At 42.5% G+C, this 15,951-nt stretch overlaps 1 protein-coding gene across 1 annotated transcript in view; it reads left to right on the forward strand.

Moving 5' to 3' along the window:
• The window catches only part of PIK3R6 (phosphoinositide-3-kinase regulatory subunit 6), a 688,429-nt gene extending 679,362 nt beyond the window's left edge, over positions 1 to 9,067 (forward strand). The window contains exons 21-22 of the mRNA XM_086930633.1: positions 5,759 to 8,040; positions 8,181 to 9,067. Coding sequence (XP_086786759.1) covers positions 5,759 to 5,912 — 154 coding nt within the window. The 3' untranslated portion in view covers positions 5,913 to 8,040; positions 8,181 to 9,067. The remainder of the gene's footprint in view (positions 1 to 5,758; positions 8,041 to 8,180) is intronic.
• Positions 9,068 to 15,951: the final 6,884 nt, after the last annotated feature.

Below are 15,951 nucleotides of genomic sequence, written 5' to 3' on the forward strand. Positions count from 1 at the left end.
TGTTAAATACAGGTACAACCCCTTAAGTCTGCCCATTTCCTGCCCATTCTCACTCTGCTACAGGGTTATACCACATCACTCCACAAACACTGGCAAATATGAAACATTACGGGAATGTATCAGGATCACACCTTGCATCAATGGGGAACTGAGATGGTGTTGATGTACAACTTGTTAGCATCGCAAATAGCAAACGTACTTAGTACAACGAAACAGGTGCACAAAGTAAAAATCCTCTCAAGGAACAAAGTCAGAGATTTTATAAGGGTAAGTACTGCAATGCTAAACCAGTTTAAAATTATGTCCTATCAAGGTACCACAGCAGTGGCAGATAAAAATAGGAGGTGTTGTTAAACTGGTTTACTTAACCATCAATCAGGACAGAATGGAAACCGAATGTGCAGAGCTCAAGTATGAGCACAGCAAAAAACCTTGTCAATAATACATAGGCTGTCTGGTTTTAGGTTTAAACCTATAATAACTGATAAAACCCCACCGAAAGGGAAATAGCCCTCACCAGTGTAAACATATAAACACTGAAAAAACACCTGCACAACCACAAACTAAATGCCATTCTAAGAAAGGAAAAGTAGAGTGAAAGAGTCCTTTTTTTCTTCCGGAAAGGGCCAATACAACATAACTGTGTTATGCAAGCTAGCAGCAAGAAAGACTGGGCTAACATTACTCTGCTTGAGTTTTGTTGTTTAGGGATGTCACAAAAATATTGTTTCTTCCTTTTTGCTTTTTTCATTTTTGTGGTCTTTGGTCTAAAGATGCATGATTAAGAAGCATAGTTTAGGACATGTTTAATTATTTTATAAACTGTAGAGAATGAGGAAATATCAAAATCTTATTTTATATTTTGGCTGCGTTTGATTTGTTCACTGATGGGTAAAATGGCTAGTTTCATAAGAATCTTTCCCAATATGTGCCATCAGATTTACCCACAGAAAATGAGTAAAAACCCTTGATACATCAGCCCCCAGTTTCTAGTGAGTTAGTATTGATAGTAGGTGAATTGCCAACACCTCAGGCTTTAAACATTCAATACAAGGTTTACTGACAATTATATGTGAAAAGAGTGCTATCACCAAGCATCTGGGATAGTTGTGAAAACATGACACAAGACTTTTGGAACACATGGAACACAGTGTCACTTAGACTGCTGCTACAAAAAGTTTCATTTAAGGTTTGACAAGATTGGAGTGGTATTGTTTGTATTTGAAGTGATTCAGCTATGTATATGAAAACGTTGTGTGATGACCTGTCAAAGAACGCTATTTACTTTTTAGTCCATTTTGGTGCACAGTTTAGTTATGCGTGGAAACTAAAATGCAAATATTTATCATTTTGTGCTTTGTGTTGCATCAAAGAAAGAGTCATCCCACCTGTGTTGCTTAGCTGATGGTTCCCAGTTCAAGGGGCTGTGAATGCCATATTATACATGCCTTTATATAATTTTGGCTGAGTGATAATGCCAAAGGCAAGAAATGTGATGACCTTTGTTTGCATTTTATTTTATTTATTTATTTATTTATTTTATGCATTTTATATAGCGAGGGACTGAATTCTTTGATTTTACAGTAAGCATAATTGGTGTATATGTGAAACATCTCCTTAATAGACGGCTAGGCGATACCTTTAGTGACTTTGAATCTGCAACATTTTCCATGTTAGAGTGCTTGCTATTTGGTAAGCAAAGCCATGTTGAAGAGCAGTTTAAGAACTTTTATTATACAATGTATGAGAAATGGCTTGCAATGATGCATAGAAATGTCCCATTACAAACCATGGCATTTGAAGTAAATGAAACCTTACTGTGGTACTCTGTACAAGTTCTAGATCCCTTCAGTAAATGGGAATTTCCTTTGTAGTTTCAAAAGCGATGCTTAATTTTTGACCGCTTCAATAACTTTCAGGACATAAGCGCCCAGTTAAATGCAAATGTTGCAGAATCTACCCAGAGAATCGCATCCTTAAAGTGCACCAGTTTTGGCATGGAAAGATATGTCAGTGGCTAGAGTTAGCAAATAGTGTACTGGCTGTTTTGGCAGTACACGTCTTAAGTGACAATGTTGAGAGGGCCTTTTCACAGAAAAAAGTTTACATGGGAAGAAAAGAGCGCATGCACATGACCAAAGACTCACTGAAGAAGTAGTGTATGGTGTACTGCAATAAGTGTAATTTGCAAAAATGTATTTGGACCTAATATACACTGTGTGTACACTGTCTATATACCATTCACTATAAGTGCAGAAAGCAAGCAATAATTAAAATAAAACTTTCCATAAACATCGGAAAAACACTGTTTCTGTTGTTTTTAATGGCGCAAAAATGTGTAACTACTGATAAGCACTGTTTTTTTAAGGTATTGAAATCACTGGAAAACACTGAAAAAACCCCACCAGAATTTACCAAAAATAGAAACTGAAAACAGGAAAGCCTAATAATACATTAGCAAATATTTCACAGACCCTGTAGTGTGTGTAATCCATGGGTGTCACTCTGTGCCCCCATAATACTCTTCATGCTCCCTCTGCCCCAAGGTGCACAATCACCACACTAACGAATAACCAGTGCTATTGAAGTCTAGGCGCACTCTGCGCGTTGGTTCTGAAATTTATAATTAATCATTATCCCTGTAGCTTGCAGCCATCTGTCCAGTAAACCATAAGCACAAACGCATTGCACAGTTTCTAGCTGTGTTTTGAAGCAAAGTGCACGTCCGATGCATGCAGGCCTACACTTTCATCAATGCTGCAGAAGTAGTGAGCACGTGCCTGCTGAGCTATGTCACAGGTCTCGGAATTCTCTCAAGATGGGCAACACACCATGATCATTCGTCCGCGTTGACACTTATGCAGTTTGGCGCCACACACGTTTCAAACCAAGAGATGGCAAAATAATATTATTCCAGCAGAAACATATTGCCTTTTAAGCAGCAGCCCACTGGGAAGTTTCCTGACTGCTGAGAGCCGAGTCCGGTGCCTTGGGGGCCAGAGCAGTCTGATTGCCTAGAAAAAGGCATATTTATAACTTGCTTCCTTAGTCCAGGGAGGTGTAGGTGGCTGCTCCTCCTCCCACTCCGCACACACCTGCTGCTCTGAACTGCAGAACACACACCCCTGGGCAAAGGGAGCTAAGCGAACAAACTCTGAACTCAGACCATAATGAGGCATTTCAGCCTGGTGCTGCAGAAGGCCTGTGCCATGACAGCCTGGTGATGCAGAGCACCAGTCCATGCCATGACAGCCTGGTGCTGCAGAAGGCCGGTGCCATGACAGCCTGGTGCTGCGGTGCCATGACAGCCTGGTGCTGCAGAGCGCCAGTCTGTGCCATGACAGCCTAGTGCTGCAGAAGGCCCGTGCTATGACAGCCTGGTGATGCAGAGCGCCAGTCCGTGCCATGACAGCCTGGTGCTGCAGAGTGCATGTCCGTGCTATGACAGCCTGGTGCTGCAGAGCGTCAGCCTTCAGGGATCCCTGGAAGCAGCTTTGTACTGCCAGGCTCTAGGTATGATACATACATGTATTGTATGTAGTGTTCATTTTTTTACATAAGCGGCAGAATGCGACGTTCTCAAAGTGCCGCACACCCAGACATGCCAGTTTGCGGACAAACACACATGTGCACAAGTAAACCATGCTAAATGTACAGACAGGAGCGTAGGACACTGCCAAACTTACCCTGGGCTCCACGGAGACGTACCTACCTGTTCACAGAGCACTTCAACGTGCTATATAAATTCACAATACAGTATTAACCATGCTACCAGGCTCTGTGCCCGCCTGGTCGCCTCCGCACTACATCACGTTAAAGTTTTTCTAAAATCTATTTCGCACAAAAATAAAAATGCAAGATATGTTTTTTTGCAAAGTGAATTTTCAAAGTCTTAGAAGATGAAACCGGTCTTGTGCCCATAAGGTTTTTCACAGACACACAAGTTTAGTGCTTGAAGTGCACACCTTGGCCGGACTTTCTTTATGCCCAGTGACCCACTGTATCTCCCCCCCTAGGGCTTGGGTGAAGGTGTCCTGCCGCTAAAGTGCACCTGTACTGGTATCGCCCCTCCCTCATTTATAGAGGGTGCTGTACACTGATGTACAGATGTGTGCAGATCTCACACACATCAGCGTATAGGAGCTGCGGGTAAATGACAGGGCTCCCAGGCCGGGCCCTGGGCGGCCAACGGGGGACACAGGGCGCAGTCCTTGGCACCGGGTCCACCCACGCCGTTTGATCCGCTCTCAACAGCCCGGGTACATTATCAATTATTTGTTTCAGCTGCCTTGGTGGTTTTGGCAGGAGTCCTTGAAGACCACGGAGGAGAAGGGGGCACGGGGAGAGACCGAGAAGGGGAGTGAGAGGGCGGTAAACAAACAGTAGACTAGACGGGAAAATAGGATAAGGAAGCGAGAGAAAGAGAGCAGCGAGTACCCCGAGAGATGAAGAAAGAGAGCCAAGCTAACCATGATTAAAATAAAGTAAACTAATTTTCCTGACCGGGTCCGCACCGCCTCTGCTTCCTGGGCCCGAGTCCGACTCCCGCGTTGGCGCTCAACGTTACTGCGTCACTGGAGTGGCAACCCCTCTCAGCCAATACTGGCGCTGCTCCAGCAGTGCCAGGATTGGCTTAGCAGGGGTACTCTCCACCCGCCTGCCCATTAGGAGATCGAGGGTTGCGGCGTTGCTCAAACCTCACTCTCCTAATGCGCCGCTACCAGCCAGACACAACACTAATGCGCATGACTGGGCTGGTCGGAAAAATTCGCTGACCTTCACCAGTCATGCGCACTTGTGCTGCTGCCTGTTGTGCGCTCTGCGCCTCCCCTGGCCTCAGTATACATGTCAGTCAGATGAGTCAGCATGACTCCGGACGGCTCACCCCCTTCAGACTCTGAAGTGGGTGGGCGGTCCGGCGTCATGCTGACTCACCTGACTGACATGCAGATACTATTTCCTTAATTGCACTAAGGCCCATGACATAGTGGCCAGGCCCTTGAGGGTGCGCATGTCATTTGATCATAGGGTCCTTTGAATCAGGCATTGTCTTCACCTAAAATTTGTCCTAGCTCATTCAGGCCGCCATCTTCTATTTGTAACCACGTACGTATTGGCGAAATAGAAAAAAAAATTATGTGCACAAATCATGTATTTTATTAAATAAGTGGGAATCGTGTATGCTAATATTCCCTTTACATTATGTTTTACTTTCTTATCAACAGTAGGTAAGCTCATCTGACATGTTTGTGTACATAATGCAAAGCAGTGTAGGCGTTTAGGGGAATTTTCTTCTATTCACAAGGCCACTTCCCTCCTTCCTTCGCACCGATCCATTCTTTCATCTATCCCCTCCCTTCACTTTGAGGCAGCCTCGAGGCAGCATTAGGCACTTTACAATCAACCAACATAATCTAATGTAATGCAGCACAGCATAACATGTTTACTATGTATCGGGCAGCAGCTCAGCTGTACCCTCAGCAGTATGTTCACCTCACAAGTTCTTGTTCTGTGTTGGTTGACTCATCTTCTGAGGTTGATGGTTGATGGTTGATGGTTGGAGAGCATGTTGAAAAAACGAGATGATAATTTTATAACTAACAATCTGTGGAGTGATTTGCTCAAAGCAACATAAGAAGTAATAGTTTATTTGGCCTGTTAATAGCAATTCAACCTTTTGAAGAATGCACTTCTACATCTGTTGTGATAGCTCAGTGTGTTCTCTTCCAAAGCCTCACTGGATTGTCTTTTGTTCCAGGTTTGAAGTGTCGCCTTGTCTGGAGCCTGTATACGCCTTGCAGAGGAAGAAAGGAGAGCGATTATGTGGGAGCAAAAAGGAGGATATTGGTTTGGCCAAATACATGTCCAAGTCATTGATGCTACCAATCAACACCTTTGCTGCTGTCATCTAGCGCTATGTCATCTAGCGCTATCGTATGTGGATACATCTAAATGGAAAGAAATTCGGGTTTTGCATTTCAGACGCCCAGAAGAGCACACTAAGGATTATTTCCAGTGATCTTGCACATAGTAAGAGTTTGTGGTCTGGTACCACTGTTTGGTAATTGTGCACAATCCATGATCTGAACTGATTTCTTTAATTTAATTTGTGGCAAAGCAACAATGCAAGCAAGCCCACTCCCACAACCATGTCTACACATGAACTGTGAAGCAACAGTTGAAGCCAAACTCTTTAGTTTCCGGCAGATGTGTCAAGTTTGTTTCTTTGCCGCTGAACATATAGAAAAACTACTTCACTCCGGAAGTAACATAATAGTTAAATGCCCGTGTTGAGCTAAGCATCCACTGACGCTGGGAACACCTCACAAGCTCAATGGTTCCTTTTCTGAGATGCCAAATCTCACTTTCTGATGCTTCTGTGTTCAAAGATCCGATTGGTCATCTGGTGCTGTGTTGTCGTTGGCAATTCTTTTCAGCTACTGGACGAGGTCTAAATGATTGTTTTTCTCTCGAGTGTAATCGCTCTACGGGCAACTGATTGAGTTCCTATCACAAACAACGATCATGGAATCTATTGTGCTCTTCTGCTGCATTCTACTGAGCACAACAAAAATCAGCAGCAGGCTACCGGCCTGAGTGAAAAGAAACTATGAATTCACACACCACTTGAGTATTTGAACCTAATCCAAGTGTTAAGGTCTCCTTACAAAATGTTTCACAGTATTTTCAAAAGACTTACATTCATGGGAAAGTGTCTAACAAAAATGCACATTCTATTGTGCCCTACCTCACTACTTAATATATATCAAGAGTGATCTTGAATTCAGAAGCCCATTAGAACAAGAGATGTGTTAAGTTCAAATTCCGCCAGTGTGGCTGTACCTAGTGCAAGGATTTAAGTTGTAAATATTGTCCACTTTCCCTGCAGGCAAAATTTCCTGCAAATAAATGATTTTTTATATGAGATTTCCCTGGCAAACATTTTATTGTGGGAGATTTATCCTTACAAAAATAATTTCCACAAGTTTATTTTCTATTGCAAAAACGCGGCAGTTTTTGAAGAGGGGAGAATGGAATTCCAATCACCGGTAAGCCATACGATTTGGGGATAGCTTGCATGTAGAACTTGAGGGTACTCAATGTTTCTGGTTAATTATGCATCTTAATTTGTAACGGTAGAACGCATATAAAATCGGCATGAGTGGCACATAATCGCGATCAATAGGCACTTTGATATAACAAGCACGAAAATCCACGCAGACTTATAAAAATGACAAAAATAGCACGCACGATATTTAGGATCCTTTGACACACGATCAAAGGCGAGGTGGTTATATAACTTTGGTGGAGATTCCCCTTTACTAAACATACATTAATTTTGATTTTGTAGACATTCCCCTGATGAAGACTTCTAGCCAAAATGCATAGGGATGGTGGAAATGATGTTGAATTGATCAACCCAGGAATGTTGCATTTCGGGAAAATGTAGTTTGAATATAAGCAAATGATTGTGAAAAAAAAACAATTAATACAACAAAGAATTCTTGAGAAGAACTATTTGAGAAGTGTGTTTATTCAAGAATGGACAAGTTGACTTCTCAGCTCTTTTGACCTGTGCCTACGGAGACACCTCACGGCAGTGGGGTTGCTACCACATTGACAATTAACAATGCTCTTCAGCGGGGAGCGATACCAAGGAGCACGGCACAACTGATAAACCTTATACAATATTACGGCAGTGCACGATATATCGTGAAAGTGAGCATTGTCCATGTGCACATTAGTCAGCGGAAAACACTGGACAGTGACAATCCACACTTAAAATAAAACAAGCTTCAGCAAAGTCTGTAAGTCTGAGTTTAATGTTGAGCATTAATACATTAGACGAAACACATGAGAGGGAGTCAGAAGGAACAGACACAGATAGCTACATTTGTAAAGTAGTCCCGCATTCAGTACAATGCAAGCACTCAAGTGGAGGCGGAAGGACACACTCAAACCCCCGATAGATAGCATTAGGTGAGAGATGAATACGCCACCGGGTAGAGACAAGATATGATTGACCGTTTCAAGCCAATGGCTTAACACCTTCAATGCTACAGTGATCCATCTTGGATGCTGCACTCCCTTGAATCCCATTGTTCATGACGAGCTCAGCTCGTCATGAGCACACGAGCAGTGTACTGCATGACGAGCTGAGCTAGTCATGAGCATGGAAGGTGTTAAAAAGGCTGGTCAAAGAAATCCAGTTGTTGAAAGAGCCAGGTTCAGCGTTCATTCTGTATATTGTTTACCCTAGATCTGTTTCTCAGTTCCACTGTCAAATCCCAGACCTTAAAAAGGTCAAGTATGTTGTTGTCTGTTCAACCTATTCTAAATGTATGACTTCTATTTTGACCAAACGGGTTGTGAGATTTTTATCCCATTGTCTCATTGCAGACATTATATGTTTCCAGTGATCTCTTATATGTGACATATATACACTGTAATGCACTTCACAGGCAGAAGTAACATTGCAAACAAATGTGGTAGCGTCAAGGGCATTCTGTTATGCGTCTTCCCACAGGCCTTTCGATGAGCTGTTAAATGGCAATTTCAAAAATGTCTTCCCTTAATATTGGCTATGGGGCTAGAATATGTGTAACCTTTGTGATATTAATGATATATTTTGCACTTTGTGATAGGAGGATTACAAGTTTGACTGACTCTATCACGGATGTTTGAAAGAAAGGACCGGCCCTACATCACTTTCCTTAACACAAGCTACTGTCCGCTTTGAAATATCAATCTATGAAGTATTTGTGTTTTTAAGCATGCATGAAAGTAGACTGTCATGGGGTGGGATTTGGGTCTTTGTGCATCTGAATGGCAGTGACCATTGTTTATCAAAACTTTTCAAAGACTTTGTTTCTGGTTGTGATACAACTTGTGGGTTTTATCTATTGTGGAACCCTAGCAAAGTTACAGAACAATATGTTTAGGAATTAAAGTGCAAGCATTATGGGCGATCAGTTGTGTTTACATCACTGTATATAATATAAATATGTTGCATATTTCTTGTACAGGTTGTGTATATATAGGGCATATTAAAAAAATGCAGTCCCTTTTACAGTATTTGCTTTGTCTGTTGTGCAAAATAGGTCTTTAACAATGAATTGGGGATGGGCCTTAAATGCACGTGTGTTACCATAACTTGCCACATTTTGTAGGTGTTATGAAAATTTGTGATCACTTTCGTTCAGCATAGATTGTACAAGGCACTGTCTGGGACAGGAACATATTGGTCGTACTGGCCACCGTATAATTTCCCAGTGGGCTGGCAAAATGGCAGCTGGTTTTGTTGGGTGCGGGGTCAGGCCCATTTCTTGCATGGAGCGCTTCTGCCCTATCCAAAAAAACAATGCAAAATGAATATGTGACATTACAACGCATTCTAATACATCGCATGCAGTTGCAACGCAAACTTTTACTCCGACTTTGTTGGGGGCACTGGAAGTTGGAATAGATTAATTTTCTATTCTAACTCCAGTGTGTGCAACAGTAGGAAAGGTGTTGGAGTTAAATCCAACACCTTCTACCCACTGCTGCACACCTTTTGCGTTGCAGCGACATGCGATGTAAAGGCATGCGTTGTAACAGTTTTGTTGTAAAGGCTATTTCTGATGCAAAACACATTGGGGCCGATTACGATGACGGAAGGCCCGCCATCACTAGCCATGCGGTGGCGAGCCCTTCGCCATCGAATGACGATTCCCCTCCTGCCAAATTAGGATGGCAAGGGTAATCGGACTGCCACTGTGGCAGGCGCAAAGACCGCCCACCACCGATCTGCCATAGGCAATTGTACTGATTGCCCGGCAGAGCGGACAGCCTCTCTAAAATGGTGGCGGTGCATAGCAGGCACCGTCCGCCAATTTACGATGCAGGCTGTATCTAGCCTTTCCATGGGGGCAAAACCGCCATGGAAAGGCTGGCGGGAATTGGTTTCAGGGGCCCATTGCGGGCCTCTCCTGTGTTTGGGTGGGGTGTTGGTGCACTGGAGGGGTACCCATGGTACCCGCCTACATTTCACTACTCTAAGTGGCAGGCACTGTGTGGTGCCTGCCATTTAGTGCAGTGAAATGCAGGACATGCATTTTTAGCATTGCGGCGGGTGCTGCAGCCATCAGAACCCGCCGCAATGCTAAAGTGATGGATGCGACCGCCATGGTGGCGGTCGCATCCTAATGGGGAGTACGGGCTGTCCCAATCCCTGCTACGATGGCATCATAATCGGCCCCTTGGTTTTAAAGTGTACCAGTCAAACCAAACGCACTTCAAAATAATTTGTTCCCCTTTAGGGGATCTCCATTGATAATCATAAGCACTGAACAGACCCACCCATGTGCAGATTCCAGAGCACGTCTCCAAAATATATCCCTTTAGGTGTAAATATTCACTTGAATTCAGGAAAGCCAAGTTTTAAGATAGAACTTACATTTTTTTGCAGCCTATACAAATGCTATTTGGCTGATTCCTTTAATTTACTTTGAAAAAGGACAAACTAATTATAAATAATAGGAAAAATTACCAGAAAGAAGATAATCTTTTCTAAAAATCTTACTCTCAAACCTTCAAAGGAAATGGGGATGAAGGAATAGGACAATGTAGACGCGTAGGCTGCAGTTATGCTAGCTTAGCAATTGACTCTGCACCTCTATGGGCTCATAGCACTCCAGTATCCCATCATGCCCATCAGACAGCAGTTACCCAAGTTCTCTTTTCTGGCTCCTGGTGGAAGGTTTTTGGAGCATTGAGCTCAACCTTTTTTTCACAAAAAGCCTCTGCAAGTTATGTTTTAACCAGCTTAATTAATGTCTTTGAATGCCAAGAGTATTTTTCTGTAATTGTTTGACAGGATAATGTGGTTTTAAAGAAAATAAAATGCTATATTTATTTGCCAAGTGTCACAGGAAAAGGCAAAATCAGATCCCCATGATATGTGTGTACTTTGCTTTCCTGACTGTCACTGTCCAGACAGATGTCAACACTTTCAGGCCTTTTCCAAGCCTACCATAAGAGACAGAGGGATGATTCACCTTCATGGAACAGCTGAACTGAGCAGACAATAAGAGGTGCTATCTGAAGGTGGAAATTAACATGAGTGAGGAGAGGATCAGTCCTCCATCAGGGCTCTGCCTGCATCCTTTAAGGACTCAATGAGAGCGAGATCCAAAAAAAGGGAGACATCGAGAGAAAAAAGAAAGTTCTTGTTCAGCATCAAGAACTTCAACGTTAAGGCAAAGTACAGTGATAACCTGCCTCACTATCGAGGACTGGGTCGACGCTTAAGAGAAGGTGACATACGGCATTGATACACAATCCGTCAACTTCGTTAGAATCCATGATGTCGAGACATAGGAGACATGGCACGTCGAGACACAGAATGTGCATTTTCTATCCATAAATCTGCTGAGGTCAGAAAAATTAAGATCAGAAGACTTCTGACAACTTTAGATTCTGAACATGAAAGCGACTATTATCCATTATAGACAAGTCATTCCAGATTCTCCTGGACACAATGCTTCTTGACAACTTTCACCATCTCAACATACAGTTTCTCCAGCAACTTTTCCACTTGCCTCGACACCTCTACCTCCTCAGACTCTGGTGCCTTCAGGGGCCCATTCTCGAGCGAGCCGATTGGTAACAACAAGGAGATCGAAGTCTGCACCGCAAATGTGTAGATTTTATCGCAGATTAAGATCAAGATACAGGTCCAGACCCATTCCTACTTCACAAAGCCCTCGGTCATAAGGATTTTTTCCCCTCCTTGGAATGGCTCTCATCTAATAAGAGTCTCACGGATCCGTGACATCAACTCAATCCAAGAAGTACTTTTCTGGGAAGCTGTTAACCCAAACATTCTGTTACTATTCCCTCAAGGCCAACGTAAGATATATAAAACTGTTCACTAATGTTCATCTCCAAGTCTGCTCCTGCCACCAGTTCCGGGCCTATTGGAACCAGTTATGGAACTATTTCTTAAGCCTGATTTTGCAAAAGCTGCACTATCCATACTAAACGAAAAATACAGATCTCCTGCACAACACCTGTTAGTCCTATTTTCAGATGCTCCTCCTGATTCTGTGGTGGTCTTTGCGGCACCAAAAACAAATCCTTGATCTGCAGCACCACCAGACTAGGAGTAGGAGAATAGAAAACTTGACTCTGTGGGGCCTAAAGTATGTGGATTAGCATCTACAAATATGAAATCTGCAAGTTTGACTGCCCGGTTAGGCAGGTACGATTGATCTTTGAGACTCGCTCCAGAAATTCCAAAAGATCGCAGAGAAGATTTTATTGAAATCCTAAAATGAGGCCATGATAGTGTCTAACCAAGTGATCAGTGCTGCTGCCAGACTCATCTTTATGAACTGTTCATGGTTATTGCAATGGATTGGCTTTAAGAAGTCCCTCTTGGCTTTAATAGACAGCTTTCAAACAGGAATCTCAGCAGAGAAATATCAATCTAACTTTCTCTCTTACAACCGAGATGGAAATCCTAAAAGCTGTTTTTTTGGAGAAAGCCAAGGAGGCAAAAAACAATCTTACTAACCTTATCAATGCTGTTATTAATCTCAAAGGGTTCAATCCCCTCACTGACCTCAAAGTCACCACTAGCAGCACAAAATGCCTTTCTATCAACATCAAAGGTGACAACGGAAAGGGAGAGGTCATTATGAATCCACTCCAGTTAGAAAACCTCCTGCAGGAACAAAACAATGAGCTTCTATTATCATTTTTCTGTTATCCACTCCAGTGAGGAAAAGCATTTCCAATTACCTGGAAGAGTGGAGTTCCATCACTAAAAACGCATAAGTACAGACTATTGTATGGAATGTTTACTGTCTCAGATTAATCTGTCTTCCACTAGCTATACCACCAAAAATATTCAATCAACATCTAGAAATGTTTCAACAAAAAGTAAATTTACTCCTGCAGAAGCTACCGCTAAAGCAACTGCTGAAGCCTGTACTTGTTTCCCAAAAAGGATGTAAATGTATTGCCAATATTTTTTGCTTAAAATGAAGGGCCGAAAGATCGAATTCAGACACATCCAAGATCTGATAGTCACAAACAAATGGATATGTAAAGAAAAATTCAAGATGCTATTGTTACACCAAATTTGCACTCCGATCTATCGAGGGAACTCCATAGAGCTTCTTGATGTGTACTTTCAAATACCAATAGGCAGAAAGCACCACAAATTCCTGAGAGTCGTGGTCGGACACAACCAGTACAAAGTACTTCCTTTTTCCTCAAATCACCTACAAGAACTTTTTCAAAGTGCATGGCTGTGGTTGCTGTACATCTCAGAAAAGATATTCATCTATTCATATCTAGATGACTGGCTCATCAAGGTGGCAACACACCATCAACATTATCAAATAACTGTTTCTGCTCTCAATCGCTTAGAAGTGCATGTCAATCAGGAAGAATCAACATAATCTCCAGTGCAGTCTCTTCATTATCTGTGAGCAATTCTAGAAACTATAAAGCAAAAGTATATCCTTTGGAGGAGAGACTGTTATCTTTGTCTGAGCTGTCGATCTCTAAAAAAAAAAAAAAAAAAACCTCTCCCATCCAACAGCGAAGCATGTGTCTTCTCTACTGAGCTCAATGGCGTTCTGCATCTTTCTGACCCAGAATGCTGGCCTCCACATGACACCACTACAAAAAAGTCTGGAAGACCAGTGGAGAGAATATTCGGATGATTGGGAAGATAGGATCACTGTTTCCTTCATTGTAATGCAATCTCCCAAATGGTAGTGTCAATTGAAAAATCTCCACCTTCAACTGACCTTTTAGCAGACACTCCCATCACCTTCAGATACGAGGAATGTAAGCCACAAAAGAAACAATATACCACATCTACCCACAGGAACTACGAGCTGTTCACTTAGCTCTGAAATCTTTCCAACCCTCAACACGACTGACTCACTCCCTGTTCAGACTGTCAACACAGCAACATCATACTATCTGAACAAACAAGGGAAAAAGAGGTCCAGAGCCTTATCGCTAGAAGCCCAATCCATCAAGAACTGGTTGCTAGACTTGAGGATCACTGCATCCCATCTCCCAAGAGTCCAGAACATTCAATTGGACTCCCTCAGCAAATCTACTAAAAGAAAACCTGAGTAGGTCCTTAACGACTCCCTCATCCCCAATCTCTTTTGCATCTAGGGTTTTCTTCGTGTAGATCTTTGTTACAGCCGAGAACAAAATATGCCCTCACTTCACCTCGAGGTTCTACCAACCAGCGACATGGGAGAATGCCCTATAGATCACTGGTCTGGCAACTTTCTCAATGCCTTTTCAACGATACAGGATTCCAGCAATGATCATGAAGCTCTACTCCTCAACCCAGAATGATTTTAATAGCTGTGGTTCACGGACCTACTGCACATGTTGGAATGACTACACATGATGTTGCTCTGCAGACCGGACCTTCTCATCATGTTCAGAGGCCAGATGTTTCAGCTCGACCTCCCATCTTTGACTTTAGCACCTTGACTCCAGAACCCCTCCAGTATGTAGATGTGAGATTTCCACAAGATTGTTTGGCCATCCTAAAAGATGCTAAGTCATCCATTTGAAATAAGAAGAGGCTCTTGTATATGAAAGAAATTTTGTATTTTGTGTTCTGACGGGAACTTTGATCTGATCACCTGCTTTTATACCATATTTGCTTCATTTGGCCAAATCTAGTTTACAATTATCTTCTACAAAGGTCCATTTGTCAGCTATTACTACCCACAGAAAATGTTCTTCACAACCCTCTTTTTTCGAGATCCAGTGTTTTTTTTTTCAAGAAAAAAGAATTCTCATATAGTAAAGAAACTTCTTTAAGAGGCCTTTTGCACACAGAACTTTTTAAGCAAAATATGAGAATTCTTTTTTCTTGAAAAAAAATGATGGCACTTTGGCAGTGTAAAATCCATATGTTGGATATAGAGAAAATGTCTCGTTTACAATTGAAAACTCATTTGAATAATATTAGGAGCAGTTCAATGTCTAATGATTTGTCACTGTGCTTGGGTAATAATAAGTCGGATTTTGTTGTTTCTACTTGTATTGAAGCACAACTGCAACTATATCTAACTTGGATCTTGGAGTCTGCAGTTTTGTATTTTTGCTGAGGATGAATAGTCTACCGTTCATAGTCATTGGTGAAAGGAAATGTTTAAAGTGGGAGAACAGATTATGTAAACTTTGTATGGTCTCATCGCCATTTTTTGAAACCATTGTTGAGATATGGGGTTTGCTCAGTGAATGATGTACTGCACTTTATTGCAAACCCAAAGAATAAAATGATTAGGTTAAAAGTTTAAAAATGATTTGAACTTTTTTAAAAGTTGTGTTGATCATGTAGTTATGCGATCTGATTCTTAATCAATCAGGGATTTGTGAAGCACACTACTCACCCATGAGGGTCTAAAAGCGCTGGGGGAGGAGGGGGTTTTGAGCCACTCCAGCTCATCTGTAGAGCCAGATCTTGAGGCTCTTTCTGAATGCTTGCAGTGTGGGGGTTTGTCTGATGCTGAGGGTGAGTTTGTTCCAGGTCTTGGCCACACTGTAGGAAAAGGCTCATCCTCCTGTTGTGGCTCTGCGGATGCAAGGAATTTCAGCCAGGGCAAGGTCGGAGGAGCAGAGGTTTCTCCTGGGTGCGTAGAAGGTGATTCTTTCTTTGAGGTATTGGGGTCCCGTGTTGTGGAGGGATTTGACGGCGTGAGTGAACAGCTTGAAAGTCACTCTTTTTTCGACGGGGAGCCAGTGGAAGTCTTGTAGGTGCTGGGTGATGTGGTCTTGTCATGGGATGCTGAGGATGAGTCTGGCTGCGGCATTCTGGATGGTCTGGAGTTTGAGGAGTAGAGATTTGATGAATCCGGCGTAGAGGGCATTCTCTTAGTCCAGTCTACTGGTTATGAGTGCGTGGGTGACGGTCTT

Source organism: Lissotriton vulgaris, chromosome 7 (assembly GCF_964263255.1).
Source record: "Lissotriton vulgaris chromosome 7, aLisVul1.2, whole genome shotgun sequence".
Classification (NCBI taxonomy): domain Eukaryota; kingdom Metazoa; phylum Chordata; class Amphibia; order Caudata; family Salamandridae; genus Lissotriton; species Lissotriton vulgaris.